General features: G+C 36.4%; 1 protein-coding gene across 3 annotated transcripts in view; it reads right to left on the bottom strand.

The window, feature by feature from the left end:
• Positions 1 to 83: 83 nt before the first annotated feature.
• The window catches only part of Sesn (Sestrin), a 187,898-nt gene continuing 160,475 nt past the window's right edge, over positions 84 to 27,506 (bottom strand). For all 3 annotated transcript variants that reach the window (XM_072898804.1, XM_072898806.1, XM_072898805.1), the window contains 6 exons: positions 15,962 to 16,132; positions 9,659 to 9,841; positions 9,297 to 9,537; positions 8,891 to 9,156; positions 7,764 to 8,138; positions 84 to 6,851 (listed from right to left, as the gene is read on the bottom strand). In XM_072898804.1, coding sequence (XP_072754905.1) covers positions 6,765 to 6,851; positions 7,764 to 8,138; positions 8,891 to 9,156; positions 9,297 to 9,537; positions 9,659 to 9,841; positions 15,962 to 16,132 — 1,323 coding nt within the window. In that variant the 3' untranslated portion in view covers positions 84 to 6,764. The remainder of the gene's footprint in view (positions 6,852 to 7,763; positions 8,139 to 8,890; positions 9,157 to 9,296; positions 9,538 to 9,658; positions 9,842 to 15,961; positions 16,133 to 27,506) is intronic.

Raw genomic sequence — 27,506 nt, 5'->3', positions numbered from 1 at the left:
TCTTTTGATATCGCAACGAAATACATAGTTGTATCAAATTTTAGGGAGGTGTAAAATACAGAAAAACGCCATCAACACAGAGATTGTCTTTTTTATATAACATCATTTATTAAGGGATAAAATAAATGACAAATAACATATCGCTTATATGAAACTATAATATTTCTTAGTGTTCATTATTCGTTATGATATAAAAGAAATCACATCACATACGACCCCCCCCCCCTATGGGAGCCGCGCTTACAACGGCAATCGCTCAAATTTTCACACACGATATACGACGAAAAACTGGCTTATCGCCGGACAATACGCAGATTAGCGGGAACTGAACTTCCGTGGAATTCCTAAGTTAAAAGTTACCTCCCTCGATGGGAGGTCGCGAGCTCGTATCGGTCCATGATAAGATTAGGCTACGACCGCGACGCTTAATCGAATCAACATGACAGAGATGTTACGACGAGCATCGCGCGCGAGGAATTCCATCTCTCTGATGTCAAATGTCTTTTGAAATCTCTTCTCATCTCGTCGGTGTAATCAGCGAATTACTATCAGAAAGGACGTTCCTCTCTTGCGTATAATTCGAGGACTAAATCTAGAGAGCATAAAACGAGAAGAGGAGAAAACTTTTTCCTCCTTTTACGCTCCTACATCCATTTACTCAAGTGATGTGCAATTAAAGAAAAATCTTCATGATAGTAATTCGTTTAATAATCGGGAAGAGGAGGGGGGCCTGGTCAAATCACTTGTAATTATCACACAATCATTCCCGATACGGTGGCATGTACTATTTTTAATATGCTTTTTGTGACTTTCGGAGGTGGACACTCGGTTTTGCTTTGCTCGTGCATTTTCTCTCTCTCTCTCTCTCTTTCTCTCTTTCTCTCTTGAGAGTACCCACTTGAGACAACTGTGGACGACGAGCTTAGACCCGATTCAATGTCTATATATATGTACATAAAAATTTATTTTTTTTTCTTACTTTTTTAAAAATTCTTTACTCCACACAACGCTTCTTTCTCTGTCACTCACTCACACTCTCTCTCTCTCTCTCTCTCTCTCTCTCCCTCTCTCTCTCTCTCTCTTTCTCTACTCGTCCACCTCCAATATTCTCACTATATACTTTACCGAGGCATCAACTCGACTCGAAATCTCGACACGCTCTGGTTCGCGTGTCCAAGAGAGAAACAGAGAAATTGATAAAAGTAGGACTACGATCAGATGCCATCAGAGATCTCTTTGTCTTTCTGATAAAAGGAGTTACATAGACATCTCTGAAATCCATTCAAAAGATTTTCTATCTATTTAAAGATAGGATAACGACGTGCATGAAACGTCTTTCAAGTATCTCGCTGACTTTGCGACCATTTTATGTTTCATTTTATGTGAAAATCAAAGATATCGATGTTCGATCGTATCCCACTGAAAAAAGCATTTACTTATGTACGGCACGCACGACTTAATCGCTATTACATAAAAATCTTGATTTCTTCTACATTTTTTTATATCTCATCCCCCCTCCCTCTCTCTCTCTCTCTCTCTGTTTCTCTCTTGTTCTCCTACCGTATTTCTCTTCTTAGAATCGCGAAATTATAATCTGCCGCAATGTATGATTCGCTAAAGCGGCATTCACAAGTGAATTTGATGAGAATTTCTCTCATTTAGAATACAAAAGAAAAAAAAACAATGAAAAAAAGATATGGAGCAGACGTTGTCTGTAATCGATACAACGCCCTTCTCTCGTTACAACGACGATTTCCTTTCTCCCTCTACAAGCCTCACACGCATTTCTATTTTCTTCTCTTGTCTCCCCTTCTAACTCTCTTTTTCCTCTTTCTCTATCTTTCGCAATTACTACATTATGAGATCAATCTGCGCGCACGGTTATCGCAAACACCTGTTGCGATCCGTTATTGCTCTCACCTACATCGACAAACTTACTGTGAAGTTTTCTCTTTCGCTGATCGTAAAATAAACAGTGCTAATAATGACGAAAATTGGCGAGGGCACACAAAGACATAGCTGGAAAGATAGAACAAAGATTCAAAAAGACATTCAATTATGTTCAAGCAATAATATAGAATATAAATAGTGCAAAAGAAATAAATTAAAAAAAAACGTGAAAAAGAGAGAAAAACTGATTCAAAAGAGAAGAAAGAAGGGGATAGAGAGAGAGAACGGAAAAAATTCGACTACGATCTCATAAGATTGCGTCGCGTCGTTTTTCTTTTTCTTCGAAACATGTTAAATAAATAAAACTCTATATAAAATCTTCCTTTTTCCTTACAGAACTCGGATGTATTAAAAATACACATCCGTATATATTATAATTTTTATATAAAATTCGAAGAGTTGAAATAGCTCTCTTTCGAGAAACCGCGACATAATTACCCTAAATAAACGTGATTATTATGGTAATTAATGAACATTCACTCATCTGTGATTGCATAACGCGCCAAAAATACATACGCATCGAAACCTATATTATTAGTCATCTAAAACTGAATTAAAAAAAAAGGGGATCGGAGTTATGTAAAACCATTGTGTATGTCGGAGAAATCATACTTATAAACTAAACGCGCGAATAATTTTGTTCCTTAAATAATCAGATGTAAAGTAATCGTATGAAATATTCGTGAGTAAAAAATATCGAATATTTACGATTAGTACATAGTGGAGTATGTTTTTTTCTTTTAAATATATGTGTCAACACACATCTTGTGTAAATAATTTATAGACTGATACGTACTATTGAAATTCGGGTAATCGTAACAATACTCCTCTTGTACATCTCTTTGGTTTCAACTTCGCGAGCACTCGCGATGCGAGAGTTTGATTAAGAAATAATCTACTATAAAAGCCAATGATGAATTTTGATTTTTGACAATTTGATATCAACGTACGTATCCTTGCAAAAAAATAAGATGTCCGGATTTTTCTAAAACTCATCGAATCGTCGATCGCGATCGACAATTTCGTAAATTTTCGGGAGAACGAAAGATAGATAAATAGAAAGATACATAAGAGGGAGCAGAGAAGAGAAAGAGAGTTTCGAAAGTGAAAGAGACCGAAAAATAATTTAAGAAAGAAAACAAAAAAAAAACGAGAAGTCACAGAAAAAGAAACTGAAAAATATTGTCGTTAACAAGACTGCGAGTGTTCGCCGTGTCGAATTGTAAAATCGTTGCTTTCTTCTCTTGGTCGCCAGTCACGAACACAATGACAAGACACAAAAGCAATGAGAGAAAAAGTTGAGTCGCCAAAAAGTTATTGGTTCTGCCGACTTGGCTATTCCGCTCTGGCGAGGCGAGCTCTAAGCGATCACGCAAGACGCGTTTTTCTTTTTCTATCTTAAATTCTCGGAGTGATATGTAGAGGCGTCGTCTAAGGAAACAAGAAAACGCGTCGCATTGTTGGTCGAAATGTCTCGCTGTTGCTACCCCTGTTTTGTTCCGCATTGTTCGGACGACAAACCGTGCACGTGTGTGTATGCATGTCTCTTCGTATGTGGACTGGTATACTTTGGAACACGACTTCGCATCGCCGGAAGAAATTCATCTCCGGATGTTGGATGAAATATATTATTCGATATCGTTTCCCGTAGACTAGACAACAACGATTAAGAATCGGAACCGGTGTAATATCGGAATATTTAAATATCTAATAATTGATTAAAATACAGGTATTTGGGATTGTAAACATTTTCGTAAAATTTTGAACGGCGCATTTATAACATTATTTTGAAATTCTGATATTTGGTAGAGAGAATTTACTTTGTATATTATTATATATATTAGATAAAAATTTTAGTTCTTATTTAAAATTTTTAAGCTTTATATATATTTACATATGTATTAAAATAATATATATTTTTCATTTATACATATTTAATAAAAATGTTATTTCGCACCCTTCTCGGGGCACGAATTATCATAATTCACCGAAATTACGCCAGTTTCAATTTTTAGCATACGTCTTTGCTCGCTATACGTCACTTATCACCGTTTGCTTAATCGAGATCAAAGGATGTTCATAAATTTGCATTCCAAAGTATCAATATTCCGATATCGTTGAACACACATGCAAGTAAATCGATTATTTGGAGCGCGTCCGCACATAATACACACACACACATGCACAGTTATACAATAAAGAGACATTATAATTACAAACGATATACGTAGAATTGTCAAACTTCTGCGTGTACGCACTCTCTTTCTCTCGCTCTCCCTTTCTCTTTCTCTCGCCAGGTTAATCGTAAATATGCGTATATATGTATCTATATAAATGTTGTGTATTTTATATATATATACATGTATATATATATACACACACATACATACATGCATACATACATACATACATACATATATATATATATATATATATTTGCTTTATATGTATGTGTGTGTATATTATACATATATATGTAGATATATGCGATCACAGAACACGTATAATTCGCGTGTAATAGTTTGTGCCACGTTTTTTGTGTGTATGTGTGTACCTTAACAATCTATTATAAGGATTTGATTTGTGTTTAAACAGCCTCTCCTCGATCCTCCTCGCACACAACACTTTACCACCGTTTGTTCGGTGTCCCCGCTGTCATAACGATCGTAATTAATCACCGAGGGAGGCACAGGGTTCCGTCAATTATGCATTGCGTACCCTATCGCTCTATTAAATTCTTTCTCTCTTTCTCTCTTCCTCTTCTATAGTGCATCATTATTAGAGGCTATGGAGGGAGGCTATTAGAAGGCATGGAAAATTCGTTGATAAACACCTACGCGCGCATGATATCGGGTGTCTAGAGATTGATGGTGTTTTCGTGGTCGGTCGATTCTCGTTTCAAGGACAATGCTCGAATGATTTTGGTATTCCCGATCCACGCTTTCCTTTGTGCCATTTTCCTCCCTCCTTCAAATTACAAGCCATTAGCACATAATGAATACACAATGATTTTTTTTTTTTTTCAATTCAAAATAGCAATCGAGTTTTCTTCTCGTTCAGAGACGGGACATATGCGATACGCGAACGAGATCAATATATTTGTCATTCATTACGAGCTTGGCGGTAAACATTTTTCAAGTTCTACTTTCAATTCAACTTTAAATCTCCTCGTATTGCCGATGACTATCCAATCTTCAAAAAGCGATCTATCTGTTGTATCTGTTGTCTTAATCTCAAGATGAAAAGACAGCTCGTTCTTGAAAGTAAGCGGTTCGCATTCGGCTAAACAACAATAGAGCGCGTCATCCCTCGGTAAATAAACACAGCCGATAGGCATTGCTTCTCTCCGCGGTCGCGTGCATGCACCGAAATGTGTGTGTGTGTATATGTGTGTATGTGTGTGCGTGTGTGTGTGTGTGTGTGTGTGCTGCACGCGATCGCGGATCGTCCTACAATCTAAGGTTTGCTCGACATATGCATATGACGAATGGTAAGTAGATACAGTTTTACGTTAGCTTTCACGTTCTTTTTTGTTTTTACAATATGGAATCGTCAAAATGAAACAAAGATAAAACGCATCGTGTGTATATATATATATATGCATGTATATGCATATATGTACAACGCAAAAGAGACAATTTTCTCTCTTGGTCCATTCGCGTTGACGCGTACTGCGTTGCCGAAAAAATTCGACATTTCCCCGACGATAATTCACACGACGCGCGCGTGCAACGAGAACAGAGGACTCGGAGACGAGATCGCGATGACGGATTCAGCGTTAATATATGTATTTAATTTAGTCTTACAATTAGTTTTCCACTTCTCGATAAATTATCACCCGACTCAAAAGTAGAAACGAAATATCGTCGGAGCGCGCGGAGCTAAAATTTTGTCTCGTGTGTATGCACGCGTCATGATGATGCGTTCATCCATGGACTTGCTGGCGAATCGCGCAAAAAATCGAAACGTAAACGCAGTGAAAATTATGTGTGTGTTTGTATGTGTGTATAAAGTTAAAGCGCGACGCGAAAGCTACTAATATGCGAGAGTAAACGTTTTTTTTTTTTTTAACAGATCTGAAACATAAACGAAACGCACAAATAACAGTCTGCTACGATGCCGAACGTAGAAAAATACAAGTATCTATGTACAAAACAAATTATAATCTTTCCTCTCTTTGTCATCCCCAGCCTTGCCTTTTTTTTGTCTGTAGGCAGTACTTAATCTCTTTCTCTCCTCTTAATTCCCTTTCTGTGATCTCCTCCCAAATATGCAGACGAAAGCATTCTGCCGATCTTTATATCCTATTCGCCGCAAATTATATTAACTTTATTATGCGAATAGACGGAACCGGAACGTGCGATCGACTATTAATAAGTCGCTCGAGGAACAAAGACGCATTGGATTCGCTATTGGATCACGCAAAGAGCGAAATGGCCAAATATTGCGATTCCTTGCATCTCTCCTTCCTACCGGACTCGTATCTTCCTTTTCTTCGTCTCTTCTTTTCTCGTTTCTTCATTATCGCCTTCCTCAGCGCTGAGTGAAAAATCGTGAATTGCCCTCTATCTCCACGATTCACGAGTCGACGATGAAGTGGCTTTATGATGTCGCGCGCGTGCGTGTATGTATGTATGTATGTATGTATGTATGTACGATGTACCATATGAGACTCGATGATTTCGCGCTTATTCGTTCCTTCCATGCCTTGCGCAGAGTTCCGGGAATCCAGATAGCGCGAAAAGTGGCTTAAGAAAACAAATCGACAAACTGACAGACAGCAGATAGACGAGGGGATGACGCGAAACTCCGCTTTAGGTCATATATCGCATCACGGCACGAAGAGCATATAGCAATTCCGCTTGCATGCGAGCCTCTAGAATCATTAGGTTCACATGGACCTGAAAAAAAAAACAGAAATACAGTATTTAATAACATCTCGCCTATGCAAGAATATATTTTTCTTATGTTTATTTTTTTTTTTCTTTTCGTCGTGTTAAAAGTCTTATCAAAGACGTGAAATGGTTGATTTTAAGTGCATAGTTCATACGAGCTAATCTTAATTATCACGAAAACTAAATAACAGGCAAGCTATTTTTAACCTATGTAAAGCGTATTCTTCGTATTTAACACATTTAACTTCTGAACTTATTTACATAAATCACTGTTTATTTAAATTTCTACAAGACTTGATATTTTTAAAGTTATACCCAACTTTCGCAGCCATTTTATCAGTGGAAATTGCATATACTTTGATAAGATCATCGCTCAATTTCAAAATAAAAGATACTGTACAAAAGACTTCTTTTTTTTATTCTTTAATTAAATTATTTTAATCAAACGCGCGCAGGTTAAAGTAGTTGCTCAAGTGACAAAATAATTCAAAAGTTACGTAGCATCGCATGAGAAAAAGTTTAAACAAACTAAAATATCTGATAACTTTTAATTGAATTTTTTTTTAAGAGACATGAAATTACAATATATTATTGAGAAAATAAAATTCTAATGCTCTTATAATTGCCTTCTATTATTCACAATTAGTTGTTTTCATATAAAAATGTTAATATAAAATGTGTCATAAACATTGAAATAAAAAACAAGCTATCAACGTCAATTTGATAAATATTACATCTTAACGATGCTATTTTTATTACCATAAATATTTCAATTTTAAGACAGTCAATCTCTGTTTAATGAAGCAAATATTTTGGTATCATTTCGATTAGCATTTAATTTAAATTAAAATTTGAAAAAACTCTCTCAAGAGATTAATTTTACTAAATACCTTATTCGAGAGATATATCTACGCTTACCTTTTCGCTGTGCTTGAATTCCCTCATGACGCGATCGTAATCCTTTTTAGTGACACGTTCTGGATAACAAACGGCACTCTTGATGAAGGTTTTGAGACTACGCTCGAGCAATTGATTCACTTCATTGTAATCATAATCGTCGTGCCTGATGCCAAACATGCACTGTATGTAGTTCCAGATCGCCCGTCTGAAGCGTGACGTGTCGACCTTATTGTGCGTGCCCATGGTGTAGTACGTCAGATTGTACGCGGTCTTGAATTTATCGTCAAGGAGGTTACCGACGTCGTTGTAAAGACGATTCACCAGGGAATAACCATGATCGTCCCACGAGTAATCCTGGACACGGAAGGTCGGTATGTCGTTCAGTTGACCGCGCTAAAAAAAAGAAACAAAAGAATCGCGTTAAGAGAAAGGGCCGAGAAACGAGGAAAAAAATAATTGCACCGTCGAAAGGTCACAAGAGATGAAAAATGATCATGCCAAAGAAAAAAGCAAGAAAATGAAATATGTAACTTAGATTATCCGGCAAAGCGATTTTTTTCTCATAACTTGCGCATAATTAAAGCGTGGCATGATCGTCGATGCCCCGCCTTCACACGGCTACCTCGAGTCAGTCGATACACAATGTTGTTGTCGCGCGGTAAATATTCATGGCAGTTACGCGAGCGTCGCCGTAAGCTTCGCGAGCGCGAAGCAAGCGCAGCTGACTTAAATATTCATGGATGAGCCACACGCTACCTTGAGAATATCCTTTCGGCTCTAATCGATTACGCACTACTTGTTAGGCATGCCAAAACAACGCGTCGGAATCATCGTCGGAACGTCAAATGAATAACATAAAGGTCTCGAATAACGTCGATATTATCCGTATAAATGGACGAAGCAGTCCAATTAAAATGTAGTTACACACGATGCTTTTTTTACTAGCCATTAGCATGCTAGTAAAAACATCATATATTTTAAAATGCTAGTAAATTAATACGCTTCTTCCTCTATCTAGCACGTTTGTAGCTAGTAAGAAAGCATCGTGCAAACCACACTTAAGGGACGGACACTAATGGACATGAGAGTGAGGACAGCCATTTCACGGTTGACAGTTATTTTCGGTAGCGGTGAGTAAACCTCACCTTAGCGAAATCCTGATAGATGAAGGTGGGATCCTCGATGAATAGACCGATATCCGAGTCGAGGACGGAGCTACTTCTCTGCGGCGCCGCCGCCAGCTCGGCCGACTGCGTTTCGACAGTCTCGAATCTCTTGGAAAGTTCCTCCTGCGTGATCTGATAGGACTCGGACTTTTCCGAGAGGCGTTTCATACGTTCCATCAGAGTCTCTACGCCAACTTCCTGTTCGCCGACTATGCTCGGCGACGACGGCGGTGACGGCATATTTTCTGTGTAAAAAATCCAAAGTCGTGTGTAAAATTTAATTACGTATATAATAAATAATTAAAAGAGCGTGATTAAAAAATTCAAATTCTAAATCCTTTCTCGTTATCAATATTATCTATAGTAAGACAAGTAGATAACATACCGGTCTTGCCATCGCCGTTGGGAATTTTCTTCGGACTGCTGGATAACTTATCTTTGGCGGGCGGTACCTTATTACTATTGTCCTGTATGTTCTCCTTGTAATGATGGCCAGTTACGTTATCCAATTCCTCGTTAATCCCGCAGGAAAACGCGAAAGACGACAACGAGTGGAAGTGAGCTAACAGGACTATCGCTTGGACAACCTCGGCTAAGGACCAATTATCGTCGCCCTTAGTCAATTTCTGCAAATAAAAAACAAAATTGTAACAAACGTATTTTACCAATATTCTCAAGTATAATTCTCTCGGAAATTTAACAAATTATGGATAAAATAGAATTCATAAGAATTTTTTTACCGCTTACCTCTATGTGTGACTTGTTCAGGAGCCATGGTCTATGAGCTAGGATCTTGTTGATCTCATAGAGATCTTGCAGCTTCCCCGGGATCGATCTCAGACCTTGGAGCCACAAGGGGTCACCGCCCTGAAGAAGGAACTCTCTCTTCTGCAGGTTTATAAGGTAGCTACATTGGTGCCTACCCGCAGCCTGAAATTACATGGATAGATGGATCTTCAAACCTGTTTTCTCATCAACTTATCTGTCGATTTATCCGCGATACCACTTGACGCTACTTTTTTTAAAACTGTTTCCATCATAATGTAATCTTTCTCACAAGCTTATTGTACAATATTAAATCACGTACGTCATCACTGAAGGGGACTTTAAAAAATTTTAGATAATCTCCGAGAAGAAGTCGAGAACCTGAATATTCCGCTAATTGATCTCTGTGATAAAACATAATTTGAGTACACAATGGAAACGTTTCTTTCCAGATGTTTCTGATGCCGGGTAATGTCAAGTAATGATATAATATAATCACGGCCTAATTACAATGCACACACTGTACGTGTAATAAATCAATGAATTTACGGCTACATTTTGACGATACAAGCCTCGTAATCTCGCCGTTATCGCCGTTCGCCTCAGGCTGCGCATCACAATAAGCAGACATACATACGGGTCTGCAGAATTGGCTTGGGCAGATAGATAATGCTCGACGATAAGATACTATCCATAGGGAAATAAGCGCGAATAAAACGAGCGAGCTCGCGAGCGCGCGAATCGACCGAAAGCAATTTCGCCCCGCGAGGAATTTCTATTCGGGTATTGAATACCGGGTGCCGATCGCGTCTGCGCCATGCATTATTGCCGTCGATTAGCACGTGTATTCCCACACACGTGCGTATGCATGTATATAGGTGTGTACATGCGTGCGTAATCGGGCATATATCGCGCGATAAACGCGATAGATTTCCCGTTCCACAAATTTTCGAGGACGAGCGTCGAGTTATTGGCTCGATTTTCGAGAGGAAGGAGGGAGAGACTTCTAGCTTTTCTCTTTCTCTCTCTATCTCTCTCTTTCCCCTGTGTTTTTCAATTTCAACACAACACAAATTTCGAACAACGAGAGGCGAATTGACGACGACGTGATGATGCATCGCGACACAAAATTATTTGCGAGGTCGCGACCGGCAATATCGCGCGTGTTATCACGTTATCATTTTCAGCACGTGTCAAATCCAGCAGATATCGAGTTTTGAATTTTATTCTATACGCCGTGCTTAATCTCTCGACAAACGGTGAGAAAACCTACAAATTATCGAACCGTTACGTAATCAACCTTGTAATTGACAAATCTTAACCCTATAGAATATTAGTCATCGAGCATAAGTGAGAAAATGATACAACGATCTGACTAAAATGTTTGAATAAGATAAACATTTAAAAAATATTATCGAAAATATATGCGTGAAAAGAATTAAGAACTTGATATGTGATAAACACTTTAAATCCGCTGATAACCCCACATTATAATATCATGTTGTATAAAAATATCTACATATTTACGTGATTGATATTGAAAGAAAAATAAATTCTCGAATAATGAAAAATTTAGGACATATAATTTAAGTAAATTCTTTGTTAATGTAAAAGAAAAAAACCTGAAAATTTATAATGTACATTTTAGATGAACGCAATTATTTGAAGCTTGATTTACCTGACGCGAATTCGGTGATGATCTATTTATTTTTGCGTGAGTAATTTTGCAAAACCTAAAGAAAACATGTATCGGTACCGCATCTCTGACTTGCCATTTTGTTGACTGTGGAGAATGTGTGGGAGTGGTAGATGCAACGCGATCCAGCCATAGAATCGATCAATAATCATGACAGGACATGGCATCAATATCATGATAAAGGACAAATATGAAAAAAGCAGGATAAAAAAGAAACAAAGTAGAAAAAGAAAGAGAGAAGGAAAAAAAGAGAGAGAGAGAGAGAGAGAGAGTGCGTGTGTGTTTGCATAAGAGAGTGCGATAAAATAGCAAACAAGACACCTGTTTGCCACGAAGCATCTCTGAAAATCAATCGATTCGAGAGTCATGATAAGCGATAAGAGAAGAGTCCGCAAATACTTTAAGAATCTAATGTATTTTCTCGAAAAACAAAATGCCCAGAGAGAGGGTGGCATGTTCTATTAATAATTTATCGTGTTTATTAGTTTGACTGACAGGAGCAAGAGATCAATCTATAAAAGAGATATCTACAGAAATTTTGCGATTTTCACGAAAGGAGAGTGAAAATTATCAGGGTGTATCAAGATTAAAAAAAAAAAAAAAAAAAAAAAAAATGAAGATTATTAGCATCAATTTTATCACGTAATCAATCAGCAGCCAAATCCGATTATCATCAAATTCGTCAATTATGAAAGTTTACGGAAGCATCATCGTTTCACATGGCGCAATTATATCAGAGATTAATGAATATTAATTATCGTAAAATGCTCAGCAAGACTTTACTATATCGATTTTTATTTTGCGCCGGAGATTATCGTACGGGAAAAATGATAAAGTACTGAAAACAATAATTTATTTATCATCAAAAAACAATATGTACGTGACTGATAATTGCGAGGAAAACCCGAGTATGTATCTACTACATTTTAAAGTACATCTCGATAACAGATATTCGATTTTCCGGTATTACGCTTACAATCGTAAATGTAATCGGAAACCACCGCGGGAAAAACACATCCTATTTTTCTTTCCCGAATCGTGAAAGAGCATACCTTTGGTACTCTCTGATAACCCCATCGTAAACAAGCTGCAAAATTACGAGCAGCCCACGATAACGATAAATTCGCCGCGACATTTCGTCATGACTCGAAATCGACGCACATCCGATTCACGATATTCACATTATCCGTTTTCTGATGCTTTACATATCATTATTTTCAAAAGAAGTTCTAAAAAAGTTCACAATTGTTAAGCTATTATAATCATTGATAATAAACACTGATAACCGCAGGAAATTTATATCTGCAGTAGCTAGAAGATATAATTTGAGACAGAGCGATTAGCGACAATTAAATGACACTTATCTTTCAAAGTCAATCTGATACGATGTTTTCTTTCATTTATATACACAATATATAGTGATGTATTTATTTTGCTGCAAGAATCATACAAATTTGCGATATAATGTTTACGAAAATAAAATAAATAAATTCAAATATGTATATATTTTTTCAAATATCACAAAGCTGTGACATTTCATTTGTTTGTAGAATAAATTCAGAATATTGATCTACATAAAAAAAAATAAAAATTTCTTTATATCATTTTTATAGATGATATACATATCAATATATCTATGTATAAATTATATATATATACATATATATATATATATATATATATATAATTTATACATAGATATATTGATATGTACTGTAAATAAATCTCAAGATCTCATTTAAACATAGGAATAATAACAAAATATTCTAATACAATTAGAGAGTCATATTTTATTAATTATCATCAAATTGCTTTTCTTGAATATCACGAGAAAGTAAAAGAAAAATGTTAAAATATTTGTCTACACTATCTACTTTTTAGATTTGAATATTTATAAATATACCTATATATATATATATATATATATATATATATATATATATATATAGTTATATTTATAAATATTCAATAAATTCCGAATATTGATCTACATAAAAAAAATAAAAAATTTCTTTATATCATTTTTATAGATGATGTACATATCAATATATCTATGTATAAATTATATATATATGTATATATGTATATGTATATAATTTATACATAGATATATTGATATGTACATCATCTATAAAAATGATATAAAGAAATTTTTTATTTTTTTTTATGTAGATCAATATTCGGAATTTATTGAATATTTATAAATATAACTATATATATATATATATATATATATATATATATATATATATAGGTATATTTATAAATATTCAAATCTAAAAAGTAGATAGTGTAGACAAATATTTTAACATTTTTCTTTTACTTTCTCGTGATAATCAAGAAAAGCAATTTGATGATAATTAATAAAATATGACTCTCTAATTGTATTAGAATATTTTGTTATTATTCCTATGTTTAAATGAGATCTTGAGATTTATTTGTTACGTAGCTATTTTTAATCTCGTTACAATTTGTAATAAATCTTTGCCTAATGAGATACGATTCAATTGATTTTTTCAACATCAGTTTCACCGCAAGGCGAACCCCGAAGAGAAGAACCACGCGCATCGTGCAAAAAATGTTTACCAGTAGAAAAGCTGCTTTTTAGATACCTTATCATTTTATCGCGTTCCATCCACGTGTAGCGACCAACAATTTATCCTCATCTTCGTCCGCACCCCGCCATGAGATAAAGCTTTCTCGATCATCACACGCGCCATAATGATATTTCGTCTATATCGCGCCTGCTGGTGCATCTCCCGAATTATCAGATCAGTAAATCGAGATAATTCGAAGATCAAACGAGTTGATGAAAAACGCGCAAAAGCAGCAATAATCGAATTTAAATTGGAATAAACTTAAAATGTTTGAATCTCGTGATTTTAATATAAAATCGAACTCAGATAATATTATGTTTAAATAATATAAAGACAAATTTTCTTTTCGATTCGAATTTATCAAGATCTTTGAAAATGTATACAAAAATTAGTCGAATTATCAATGAATATGAAATATCTGAATACGGAATCTAACTTGCATTTCCAATTACGTCAAAGAAACTGTAATATTATAATATATAAAGAGATAACACTTAGAATCTGCGCAGTTTATCCAAGATTTTTAATAAATAAAATTAGTTGCGATGAATGTTCGTCAAGTAACTGTTAACTCCACAATTCATACTAAACCAGTTTATAAAATTAGCATACCTGCTCTCATGTTTATATCGAGTGTCTCTAACAGCACCGTGGTTTTCATCAGTTTCATATTGTGCTTTATACACATCCACGGAAGTACATTCAATGGATAATTATGAAATCTCCAGAGATAAAGTGAAATTAAGTGAAATAAAGCTTAATGCAAGAAAGACAATTTTGAAAGGAAAGAAAGCAAAAATAAACAGGAAATCAAATAGACTCCTTTCAAATAATCGTGGAAAACGAGTAAATTTGTTTTTCTCGAATATCGCAGAAAAATAAAAAAAAAATGTTATATTTGAATATTTGTCTATATAAAACTTTTAAAATTCTATAAGTTATTCGACACATATTTTTAAAGACGAATAAAAAGTCGCAACTTTGTGATGTTTCAAAAAAAGATATATTACAATTTTATTTGTGCAGGTAAACACATCACGAATTTATGTGGTTCTTGCTATAAAGTAAAGTCGACAAACTTATTTTATCTCTCTGTTCTGTGTGTGTTATCTAGACAAGCCTGTTTGTCCCACAAATCTATATATTCCGAGTGTTAAACGATTCACTTATTGAAAAATATTTGCCTGCTGATTTTTGTAAGAAGATATTCGATTAATACATTCACTCATGTATTATTTATATTCTATAAAACGGTTACAATCATGACAATATTAAATTTTATTTGTTGTTATAATTTAAGTCGTCGATAGGAACAGAAAAAATTATCTAATTGGGAAATGAAATACAATTTTATCTAACCAGTAAGCACACTCTTATAAAATTCTGTCATAATTACAATAACACAATTTTGTGAAAAAAGAGAATCTTGTTTTCAAGATGATTCCTACACGTGCTTTTATTTTTTATATTTGTATATCTAAGAGAGTCATAAGTAGTTATATAATTGAATATAACAAAAAGGCATGTTTTGATGCAAGAATGGGTAAAAGTAATGACGAGCAAGCATACATGTCGTCGAATGGTAAAGATCATAATAAAGGAACAGTCAGTGTTATTTTTCACCGAGTCTTTTCTACGACAACGTGCGTGACGTTACGAAACATACACACGTTGCATCTACTCAGACAGCGATAACCTTCGACCCGGTGACCTGCTGCCGCTTGAGAATGATCGGGGAACTTTAGAGAAAAGATGAAGAAAAGCTTAGTCTCGTAAGTTACGATTCTTCTCGCACGCGTGATAAATTATTATACGTTTGGCCGAAGAATATTTTTCAAAAAAAAAACAAAAAAAAAAAATAAGACATATTGAAAATAACGTCCAGAAAAGTCAACTAATGGAATACAAAAAATTCTTTCCCCATTCGAAATGTACTTGATTTTGCAGAATTTGCGAAACTTTCCATATAAAATGATAAGAATGAAAACTCACCATAATAGCGATGAGATGTCGGTAGTCGTAAGGAAGTGGTCCATCACCTCGAAGGATAAAATGCTGAGTCCGCAGAAAATGTTCCAGGTACGATGGATGCGATGACATTACCCTCGAGACATGATCCAGCCTGTTGTTCTGCACGAAAGCATCCATCAATAACACATGCGTCTGCAACACAATCAAAGCACATTGCACATAAATAAAAGCGTATACGCTAAACGTTACGGGTTGTACGCTAGATTAGAGTGCTTCGTGAATAATATAACGGAACACTTTAATCTGATAACGCATCCGACTTAAAATTTAGAAATATTTAATGTCAAGAGATAAAAAAATAGTACGTGCGCGAAGAGATGGTCGAATTTAATTTAAAAATCATTACAACGGATTATGGAAATTATCTTCAACATTATACTTCGAAACGTTAGAAATGTATTCGGGCTTCGCTTATTTTTTTTTCAAACAGAAATATTTATCCTCGCATTAGAACCTATCTGATAATTGATCAACCCGGTCACGTGAGTGCCTGAAACTCGTTAGTTGTACCTTGTCCGGTGATAAATTTTGAGCATTAGAAAGTCAGCATTTTCATCTACGCGTTTTATACACGATATGAATCGATTTTATAACCTTATCGCACTTGTCTCATAGCTCGTTGTAAAAAGATAGAAATGCGGGGGTGGGAGGAGTAGGAGACACATTTGATATACGTTGATCGCGATATCAATTACATAATCGCGTTTATGATATGTGTTTGAATATGAAGGAGTGGAATATATCCGGGTCATCCGAAAGCGATCCGCGCAATCAGGTGTTTGCGTTGCATCATTCGACAGTTCGTCTTGACTACTACTGATTAATATATCACCTCGTGTCTTTGTACATACGTCGTGAGAGATAAGGACAGCTAAAATAGATACCGGCATAAATTACAGTTCCGCGCAGTAGAAATACTAGAGTATCATATGTTCTAATGAACGTGTTCCTAAATCTCGGTCGTAGCAAAATATATCAGTATACAAGATTAGGTATTACAGAAGATTTTATTTAAAGACAAAGCAATCTGCCATCACATACAAAAAGAGAGGATTCAGATATATCAAAATAAATATTTCAAAAATTATATAAATCTCCTTTCTCATGTATTTAATCCTTGGGATATTGAAATATCTACATTTTTAAAAAAATTATCGAGATCTATTAATATGTAAATTTAACGTAAACATATATATTTCCTAACTCAAAACATTTAAAATAATCCGCGTTAGAGAATAAACAAACGTGACTTTTTCATCGAGTCACGTTTCACCGCTTAATGCGATTTACTAGCTTGTTAATATTTATACATAGTTCCTGTTTGCCAGTTTTCTTGTATCCCGATATTGAAATTAACTCATCAGTTATAAATATTTCGCCTACTGTCAAGCTTATTAGCCAAGCTTTCGTCGGTCGGAAGAGCTACTAGGGTGATCGATGAGAGCTGACACAATCACATTTTAGGATCGCTGAGAATGTATTGGAGTACGAAATGTACGAGTAAACAGTCATTCGTCATGTGCGTGCTCGCGCTTCGAAATTAGCGAATCACTCGATGTATATCGATTAACTCGGAAATCAGATTCACGAAATCTTTTGTCTTCCATCATTTCGCGAGAATGTGAGAGTTGATATTCGATTAATCGTTCCTATGACACTTCCGCATACAAAGCTCCTTTGCATGCATGACACTTTATCTTTCCCATATATATATATATATATATATATACAGAAAGCAACTCGACATATAAAAATTACTCAATATTGCAAATTAAGTTTCAATGATATCTACACAAGAGTAAAAGAGAATATTTTTTCTTAAAAAAACGCAAGTAGATAATAATTCTCATTAGACTCTCTCGCAATATCTTGACAATCGATAACGAGTATTTAATGATTTCGCAAGTCACTTTCATATATCGATTGCTTAATCGTTAAAAAAGCATTGTTAATACATTGTTAGTTAATGAACTACATTGTCTACGCGGTATCGATGTTTATTAACAATTGGATAAATATTTCTAGGAAATTGTCTTATCGATTTTTACACCGACAATCCTGCAATATGTTATTCATCGGACGTCATGCTGAAGCAAAATAGTAATAAAAATATTGACTGAGCCAATAAACATTAAAATGTAACTTATGCGACTGTCACAAACGAACTGTAAGTAAATAGCTATGACACAAGTGTACACAAATGCAAACATGTTTTGTCCCGCAATGATGTGGTCGACCTTGTAATGGGCCGCTAACCTATGCAAATATATATATTTATATATTTATATAATATCGTGAGGTAACCATTGAGACTATAATGGCGTATAAATCAATATTGTTTTGATTTTAGTGGGCATTACTTTAAAAGAAAAAAAGTATAATATTATTCGGTATTAATAGACGAAAAGAATATTTTTGTTACAGTACCTTCACTATCTGAAATATGCAAGTATTTTTTTTAACTAGACACTGACGATGTACAAAATTTACATCTGATTTATTTCTTTTATAATAAAAACACACACATCAAAGACAAAAAGCTTTCGCCTGGATTGGATATCAAATATTGTTTTACCGGACGTAGGCAAACGGGACACACGGTGTCATCCATTTTAATCGTCATAGAACTATCGTAAGTGCGATAATAGCGGGACATGATTTTACGTGACGACGAAACGTCACGTCGAAACGTACGCGCTTCGGCCTCGAACAAATTGTTATAACTCTTAATCGAATGACAATTCAAAAAAAAAAATCATACGAGATTACGTATGAAGAACGTATTAGCATATCGCTCTTCACACGATCATACGATTTCCTCAAACTCGATGCAAACGAGAAACAAAAAAATACATTTCAAATAAACAGGCTTATGGAGTTAAACTCAAGAGCACAAATGATTAATCAAAGTCTCAAACACGCACGCGCCCGATTTATTATCATTATTATTATTGTACATTCGATTACGAAAAACTCTTATCCGAGTGACGGATTCGCTGTGATTTTTACCAAACATCGAGATCAATGTAAACGCGAATCTAACTGTATTTTACAAAGGTTACTTCGAGGGTAGGGTTGATCGATAAACGTGAGAGTTTATAAATAAAGAAAAAAAATGGAGTATATATATCGTATCCTATGGGGTATCGTATCATATGGTTCTACTCTCCCTTCATGCGTTGTAAAAATAAATATCAGTCTTTATAAAAATAAATATTAATCTTTATAAAAATAAATATCAATCGGCCGCGCTTTTTACTTCTTCAAGAATTGTATTTCAGACATTTAATTGATCGAGACGCATATAACGCTACACTTATGTAAATTAATGCAAGAGTGTTTAATTGAGATTCCTCTTACATGTTCCAAGAAATTAAGAGAGTTTCACATCTTAACGAATTCCGTATTTTCTATTACGATACAATTTCAAGTTCGCTTCCGCGCGAACTTTGTTCTAAATTTAGGACTAACAATAAATTATGTTCGACACGACGACAAAAGGAATCTTCGATAAGATAACTTGCGTGTCCATTTTTCGCAACATCCACGTTATATTCCCAGTGATGTATCGAGCAGATCGACCACGATACACGTGCGTAGACTTGCTGTCACATATTTACAAAAATGAATTTAATAATCGAAAGTTGTCTCGTTAAACAACACTCGTTCTCGAATCGACCCACCTACTATCATCAAGTGATGTTGGCGTTGCCGAAAGAAGTCGGATACAACGCGTCGGCGGAAATAACAGATTACCCAGTGTCAGTTAACCGGCATAACGACCGGAAATTGAGAGAGTAGCCCAAGTACTCGAAACAATTTATACTTTTTTTATTGCAATTTAACAATTTGTACTTATACTTCTTTTCGACAGACGTCGAGGAAGCCTCCAAAACAGAGAGAAAAATTCCTGAAAGAAGTTCGTACATGGATTTGGTTAATCGACACGAAGCCATCAATATTTATCGAGAAATGTGTTTTTACTGACAGTCACATATTTTAAACTTCATAAATTTTTTACTGTACGATCATCGCAAGAAATACACGTGAACTGATATTAATATTAATACCAACGATTATCTAACACACATCATTTTACTGCGTAAACATCCACTTGATGACCCGTTTCGTTCTCGAGCTGGTATTTTTCTGCGTTACGTTGCGAACATAAAAAAAAAAAAAAAAAAAAAAAAACGCGAACAACAGTCTACATTGCAATACGTTCCATCAACAATCGACAGTCATTAACCGTTAAACGCTGGACATGACGCGAGAGAGACAAGTTGTTAAGTTGTTTTCAACATCAGTCTATTTTTTCGCAGCGTATTTTTTTCTACCCACTAAATTAGCTATCAGCTATTCATCGCACAAGCGCGCTCTTTCAGGGACTTCGCGAAATTGCCGCTTTATTTCAACCTAACCGGAACAATTCCATTGATGAAGTTATTTGTATGGACATAAGCTGCACAGAGAAATTCTCTCTCTTTCTCTTTCATATATTTCCTTGCAATTTCCTCGCTGACATCACGATTCAAGAGCTTGCGATTGAAACCGGTATAATTTTGCTGAGCTCAATTTTCGAAGCTACAAACTGGCAAAAATGATCTCTATGTTTATTTGCGATCATGGAGACGCGACGATTCAAATATGAGATTCTCTCTTCCGTGTATCTAGAACACTGGAAATTGAAACCTCATCGAAATTATAACGCTTTATCTTTAGAAAATAGTCGATATCATTATACTAATGTAAGAAGCGTCGAATTGCATTGACTCAAATATTTTTCTTTTCTAATCTTTCATTTTCAATTTTTATTCAGTCGTACTGTAATAATTTTTATTCATTCGTATTATAAAACTTCTCATTTTCTTACGCCGCTGTAAAATATTTTAATGTCTTACAAATCCTAATATATTCCTTCCTCTTTTTTTTTTACATTTTTTGAGCGCGTTGCATTTAATTTTTAATTTCTTATTAAGTTGACAATTTTATATATTTATATATAAAATTTTTTATTTCCTAGTATTTCTCATTTAGTATGTCTCTTATTAATTATTTAGTATTTGCGCATTATACTCACATTCATTAATCATATTATATCATGCATGTTTTCTTTCTTTGTTGTTTATAGCTTTTCTTATTATATATTACGTCAAACGCTTGTAGATATTTTTTGTATCTTCTTTAGCCAATAAGAGTTAATTAATTGTTACTTAATTGATTTATCTCCGCAAGAGATTAATTAATTAACAATTATAAAAAAGCGAATAATCACAACGACTCGAGATGAAAGAAGTCGTGATTAAACAAGATTCGCCTCGCGAAAATAGCCAGCTACGTCATAGACGTGGTTAGATATTACTCAATTAACTCAAGTAACACGCGATTTGGCAAGGCTCTCTCTTTTTCTCTCGTTCCCCAAAGCCCTCGAAAAAGCACAGCCAGCACGACAAGCAAGCAGGCAAGCAGGCAAGCAGGCAGACAAGCAGGTTAGGTAGCCTTCTCTTCTTCTTCCGAGAAGAACCCTTTTTCTCTTGGCTCAGACTCCTGGCGTTCGGCCCGAGACTCTCTGAGACTTCGTGGCGAGCTCCGATTTTCTCGACCCTGCTCACCTCGCTTCCTAGGATTTCGCGTCACGTCGAGAATTTTCCTTTGCCAAATATGCGCACGCCTTGCCATCAAATGTCATTTACTTCAAGTAGAGTGACCGTATCTCCTCGTACGTGACTAGGACAATGAAAGAGTGTCGGAAGCATCGCGATCTTTAAAAAGAGAACAACCGGTCATTCTTCTATGTCGAAATGTGCTTCGATGATCCCTGGAGTTGCGGTCGTGAATAGAAACCAGAAAATTTATGCTACGTGGTTTCCTGTACGCGACATGTGATTGTGTGCGATAGAAAATACCGACAATGAGATAGAGAGATACTAGAAAGTAACAAACGTTCCTTCTTGTTCAGGAGCAAGATATTTCTAGCGATGCGATCGCATATAGCGTCGGGAGAAAATCGCAATTTTTACCTAGACCAGAGTCCGGTTCCTACCAGAATCGTATATCTTGACAGTCAATAGGCAATAAACGGGCGATGAATGGCGATACACCAGGACAGTACATCTCCTTCGCCTTTCGTTGTAACATTATTGCGATATCCATATTTCATAACCGACGTGCCGCAACGCCGCGCGTCTCTCGTAACGGACGACAATGCACGATGGACGAATATTTCTTTTCATAATGATACATTAAACGCTATTGTCCATTGTCAGTCACGGCAATAATTACTGGAACAAAGCCGTGTAAATTATGTATGCGACATACTACAGGACACACGTATGTGCGTCGGTGTCGCGGCTGAAAATTTCGCCGTAATAACGGAAACGATGTTACATTCTTGTAACGTTCGCTAGAATCCGTTAAAAAGATGTTTCTTAAATATTTACTTAATTCTTTATTAAAATACTGATAGATCGGGAGCGAAAAAAATCGCACTTTATTCTCTACGTGCTTCCTACAACTTCTTAATTTTCGTTTCGTATGTTTTACAAATTTAAACGGGACAAATGGGTAAGATATTTGAAGAATTTGTTGAAAAATTTACACTTGTATCGTGAATAAACGGTTAAAAAAGAATACAAAGTTCTAAAATTTAAGTCGCGAATAGAATTTTCAAGGATGTACAGAAGAAATCTTCCGTAAAAAGAAGTGAAGATCACATTTGACTTGTAAATAAGCAGCTGTGAAAAAGTTGCGATACAAGGTTTACGAAATTTCAATGTATTCATATGTGATCATATTAATATATTTCAGATAAAAACCACCATATATTTTAGAAAAAAAAGAGAGATCAATAAAATTGATTTGTACTACAATCTTTCAAAATAAAAGTATAATGCATCATTTCGATGCGAAGAGAGAGAAAGAGAGAGAGTCTGAACTTCTTTATAATTCTACACCGTTCCTACGATAGAGAGAGAAGAGTTTTGGAATCTCGGTTGCTGGTCCCGCGAACGGGACTGTTCCTTGGGATTTTATTGGCAAAGTTTGTAATGCGGAGACTTGTAATTTATGCATCGAGTGTGTACAGTAATTTATATGTAAAAGTGCATAGTACATTTGCCGAGTGAAATTATCGCGCAAAAGTTATCCATATAGAGTAATAATATTGTAAAAAAGTTTTCCAACTTTTACCGATATAAAAACTCGCATAAATTTTTAATCACGACATTCGACACTCGAGCTCGAAACATTTTCCATCGTTATTGCCTCACACATGCACGCGCAACATATTCTACTTACAATCGAGGTAACTTCTAAGTTGGCGGACGTTCGAGACAAAATCGTCGAAGTTGACGATTGCATTTTTGGACAGAATCTCACGATTGCATAGTGCAAGTGAAACCAAATAACCAAGATAGACACGACTGACATTGTAATTTTGCGTGGGCGCCAGATACAGCGGCGGCAAGTATAGCATGCTCCGGGAAGAAAAAAGGAAAAATGCACGCGCGCGTCAGCGACATTTATCGCGAATAAACACCACCGAAGATCGTATGTTTGTCATGTTTGAACGTCTTAAGACGCGCGAATGACGCGCCACGTGTATATCTGCACGCAAACACGAAGCCTTGCCAATCGCCGCGCTATATTTACGCGGCTTTTTTATTTGCCATGCGAACTTAACATTTCGCTTCAATTGCCGCAACGCGAGGCAAAGTGCACAGTAACAGAGTCGTGGTCACAGCCATCAAAACACACATTACGTCCATCTGCGTTAAAAGCGCAGGTGACGGAGGGTTTCTTGGCACAAGGGGCGCTTCTGAAGAATTTAAAGTTTAACTATACGATCGGTGAAGTCGAGGAACATTTGATCTCTAATTATTAATTTCTAATTTTAATGCGCTTTCGCACGTTCTAACAAAATATTTAGAGAAATTGCAAAATAAAATATCTTGTATGCAGATATAAATTTATGACACGATGTAACATCGTTTCACTTTACACGTAATCATTAAGTTCAATTTTAAAACGCCTCGTTCTCCTGCCTTCAATTGCCATAATTTCACCTACTATGTGGTCCATTGATCAACCACGGCTATCAGCAGGGACTGATCGTGATTGCGGTTCGATTATTATACACGGGAACGGAGAGAAGCCCGATAATCTTCCTAATAATACGATGAATACTTTCAGTGTCGCACCGGAATTGCCGCTGGTATTGCGAAATTATTTAACGATCGGTGGCAAATAGTAATTATCTATGCGGGAGATGCAACGACGTTGCAACACACATGTAAGGCAAATAAAAAAGCAGTCGAAGGCCCAAACATGTTGTCGTCGGATTCTTACGGGCGTATTGTCACGTATTGTGCGCGAGTCACGAAACACAATATGTTTTTCTAATCGATTTAGTCATGCCACGTCCATTATTGTTCGCGGCGCGCGCGCATAAATAATAATAAAGTTATTTCGAAAATACAATTAAGAGTACAGTCCTTGTTCGACAATCTTAATGATCCGAACAAAGATATAGGTAGAATTTTCAACTATTGATAAGTGCTTTGTTACGTCAGTTTTGCGTGGAAAATCTCGAAAGAATGAAGAGTTGTGAAAACCTTTCGCCATCGAGATCGTTAAGATAGAAAGATCGAGTTCTTTCAAGTCGGTTCCCTAGACTCACAGGCTTCATGATCGTGCTACTTACACGCCCTATTACGATTCAATGGGCGCCGAGTAACTCGGTTTAAGCGCGATAATAAAACGTTACGCGAACGCGCGCACCGTTTATTTTATCGTCGAGCTCACGCGCGACGACGGACGTGCTAGATCCAGGTGAACAAAGGCGCTATTAGCCTCGCGATTTATTCACGCTTCGCTTTGTTGCTCGGTAATTGACGCCGTTTCCGAACGGAGCCCGTTATGGGAAACCCGTTTTCGCGTGCCGTCGTCGGTTTCTGCTTCGACGAAGGGTCATAGCCCTTCGCCTCTCCCATTTCGACGCTAACGAACTTATTCCCGAGACAATACGTCCAGAGTTATTCGCGAAATTTCGCGCAAATTGCCGACCAACTGACGCCCGTAGGGCTCCCCATTGTTCCCTTTGGTCTTCGTACAAGGAGACTTCAAATGCAGATTTTGCATTAATAGCCTCCCTATTGGCGCATAATGCCAAATTAGATAATATTTCTTTGCTGACAAATTTACCTTATTACATTTTTGTTTTATAATATAGTATCGTTGATAATGTTTCATTTCCTTTTTATAACCGAGACAACAATATTTCGTAAAATTAAAAATTAAAAGATACAATAATATATTATACATTACTTTTAAATGTATGGAAAAACTTAATTGCTCGAAGGTACATCAACTTCAATTACCGCACGCTACCGTGATTAACGAACCTGTTTTGTAAAAAGAGCGCCGGAGCGAGTCTTTTGAGCGTGCCTTTTCGCCTCGTTACGAGCGAAAACGACTCGTGCTGTTTAAGAAAAACGTTTCTCGGGTCTAAGCTGAAAGGTTCAAAGGAACTCAACGGGAGGGAACCAACACTCCGGCAACGTTGTTGCTCGCCAGATGGTCGAAAACGGAGCGATCGTAAAACCGCGACGTCTACTCCGTTTGTCCGGTCACAAGGCACTAACATCTCGACACGCAAGCTCCAAGAAGATCTGGAAAAACCTGACCCAATTTCTCTCGCGACGCCGTTAATTATCGTCACACGTGCGTCGCACGCTTCGCAATCCTCGTCACGTCCGGCCGAGTTAAACGCGATCGTCATACATATTCCCGTCACGTTTCAAACAATGTAGACGTTTAAACCGCTATTTACATCGGATACATACGGATTTGATCAATGAGAAACGCTGCTCGCTTCGAACCAGAGGTGTCGGAGAACAAAGAAACTTACGAAGATTACGTAGCTCACGTGACGATGATTACGTAGCTCAGATCAAGAGCGCAAATTCGTTCTTCGTCAAATTAATGGATGAGCTGAAATACTACCGACTGAGTTTTCATCCCGCAAGGAAAGAAAAAAGACGAAATGCTTGTTTCGTATATATACATATATGTTTCTAACGTTTCAAGTCACGGAGCAAGTGACAGAACAGAAACAACGTCAGGCAGCGACAGGTGGGACACGGTAGCGCCTGTTTAAAAGTCGATTCGATTGTTCGGTCATGCGTGGCTAGTTTCGCAAGCGGAGATAGATAGAGGGAGGGGGGAGGGAGAGAGAGAGAGAGAGAGAGAGAGAGAAGGAAAGAGATTCTGACGTACCCGCTTAGGACGCATGAAATGAAAATTTTATCGATCGCCAGAGATATCCCTCGACCCGAGTAAATTGCGATGCCGCTTTATAGGAGCTTTATAAACCGGGCTGCCTGGCAGGAGCCTTCGTCGAGTAAATCGGGAAAAAAATATGAGCTTCAGAGAACCTTATAAAATTCCATAAATGAATATTTAACGATATATTTCGACAGCGAAATGTTGCTCAAGAAAACGATGAATAAAAAAAAATTGTATTATATTAGTCTGTCCCCCGCGCGCGAATAATATAGAAATAATTGACAGATATTCCAAATGGGACATGCTAAATCAGCATTGCGCCTATATAGATATCGCTTCCCGATATCCCGAGAATCACGCGAGATAAAAATATTTTCGGCGGAATATCCCTCCGACAATATTCCTCGAATATCTCTCGGGACATTCTAAAAATATCATCCCGCGCTTCGTGCCGCTACACGCAACATTTCACAGTTATTGACTCCGATTTTCTCGCACCGTGTCTATAAAAAGTTGAGTCAGTCAGGCGATTACCATAATTTCCATCGGTTTTCTCGCAACAACATTAAAGCTACTCCGCTCTCGTGTATTAATCGAGTTTCATTTCTCCATCGGACGAAATTTCTTTTCATTATCCCGAGCCGAAAGCAAACTTTACAACAGTGTGAGAGAATATTACGAAGAGTATATAATCACTAGAATAAATCTTCGAGTCGAGGCGTACAGCTTTAAACGGCGAAACGCCAAAAAGTAGCGCGAAAGAAAGAGAGATTTACGTCCACGAAAAAAAAAAAAAAAAAAAAAAAAACAAGTTGATTATTGACCAAAGGGCCTTGTGCCACATTGTATATTACACATATCACGCCCACGTGTTGTTGTGTAGCGGTACTGAATTTTTCGGCGAACCGCTCTATTGAACTGGCTGGCGCCAAGATTGAAGGTTATTCCCCTCTCTTACGCAACGCGTAGAAAAAAATATCATCCACTAAATAAATTCATGGCGCATCGTATTTTATATCGCGAGCGAAAGAGCTTTCTCCGCCTTAAATTAATATTGTTTATTACATTTATATAAATTAAATTTATATAAAAATGATACAAATCATCTCCCTCCGCGAGGAAATTTTACTTGAAAATGTGCGCTTCATCATTAGATTAGGAATTGAATCGATTAATAGAGAAAGTTTGATTAAATCAACAGAGCTTCAATTTTTATAGTTTA

Source organism: Anoplolepis gracilipes, chromosome 9 (genome assembly GCF_047496725.1).
Source record: "Anoplolepis gracilipes chromosome 9, ASM4749672v1, whole genome shotgun sequence".
NCBI lineage: Eukaryota > Metazoa > Arthropoda > Insecta > Hymenoptera > Formicidae > Anoplolepis > Anoplolepis gracilipes.
This window is presented reverse-complemented; position numbering and strand designations above follow the sequence as displayed.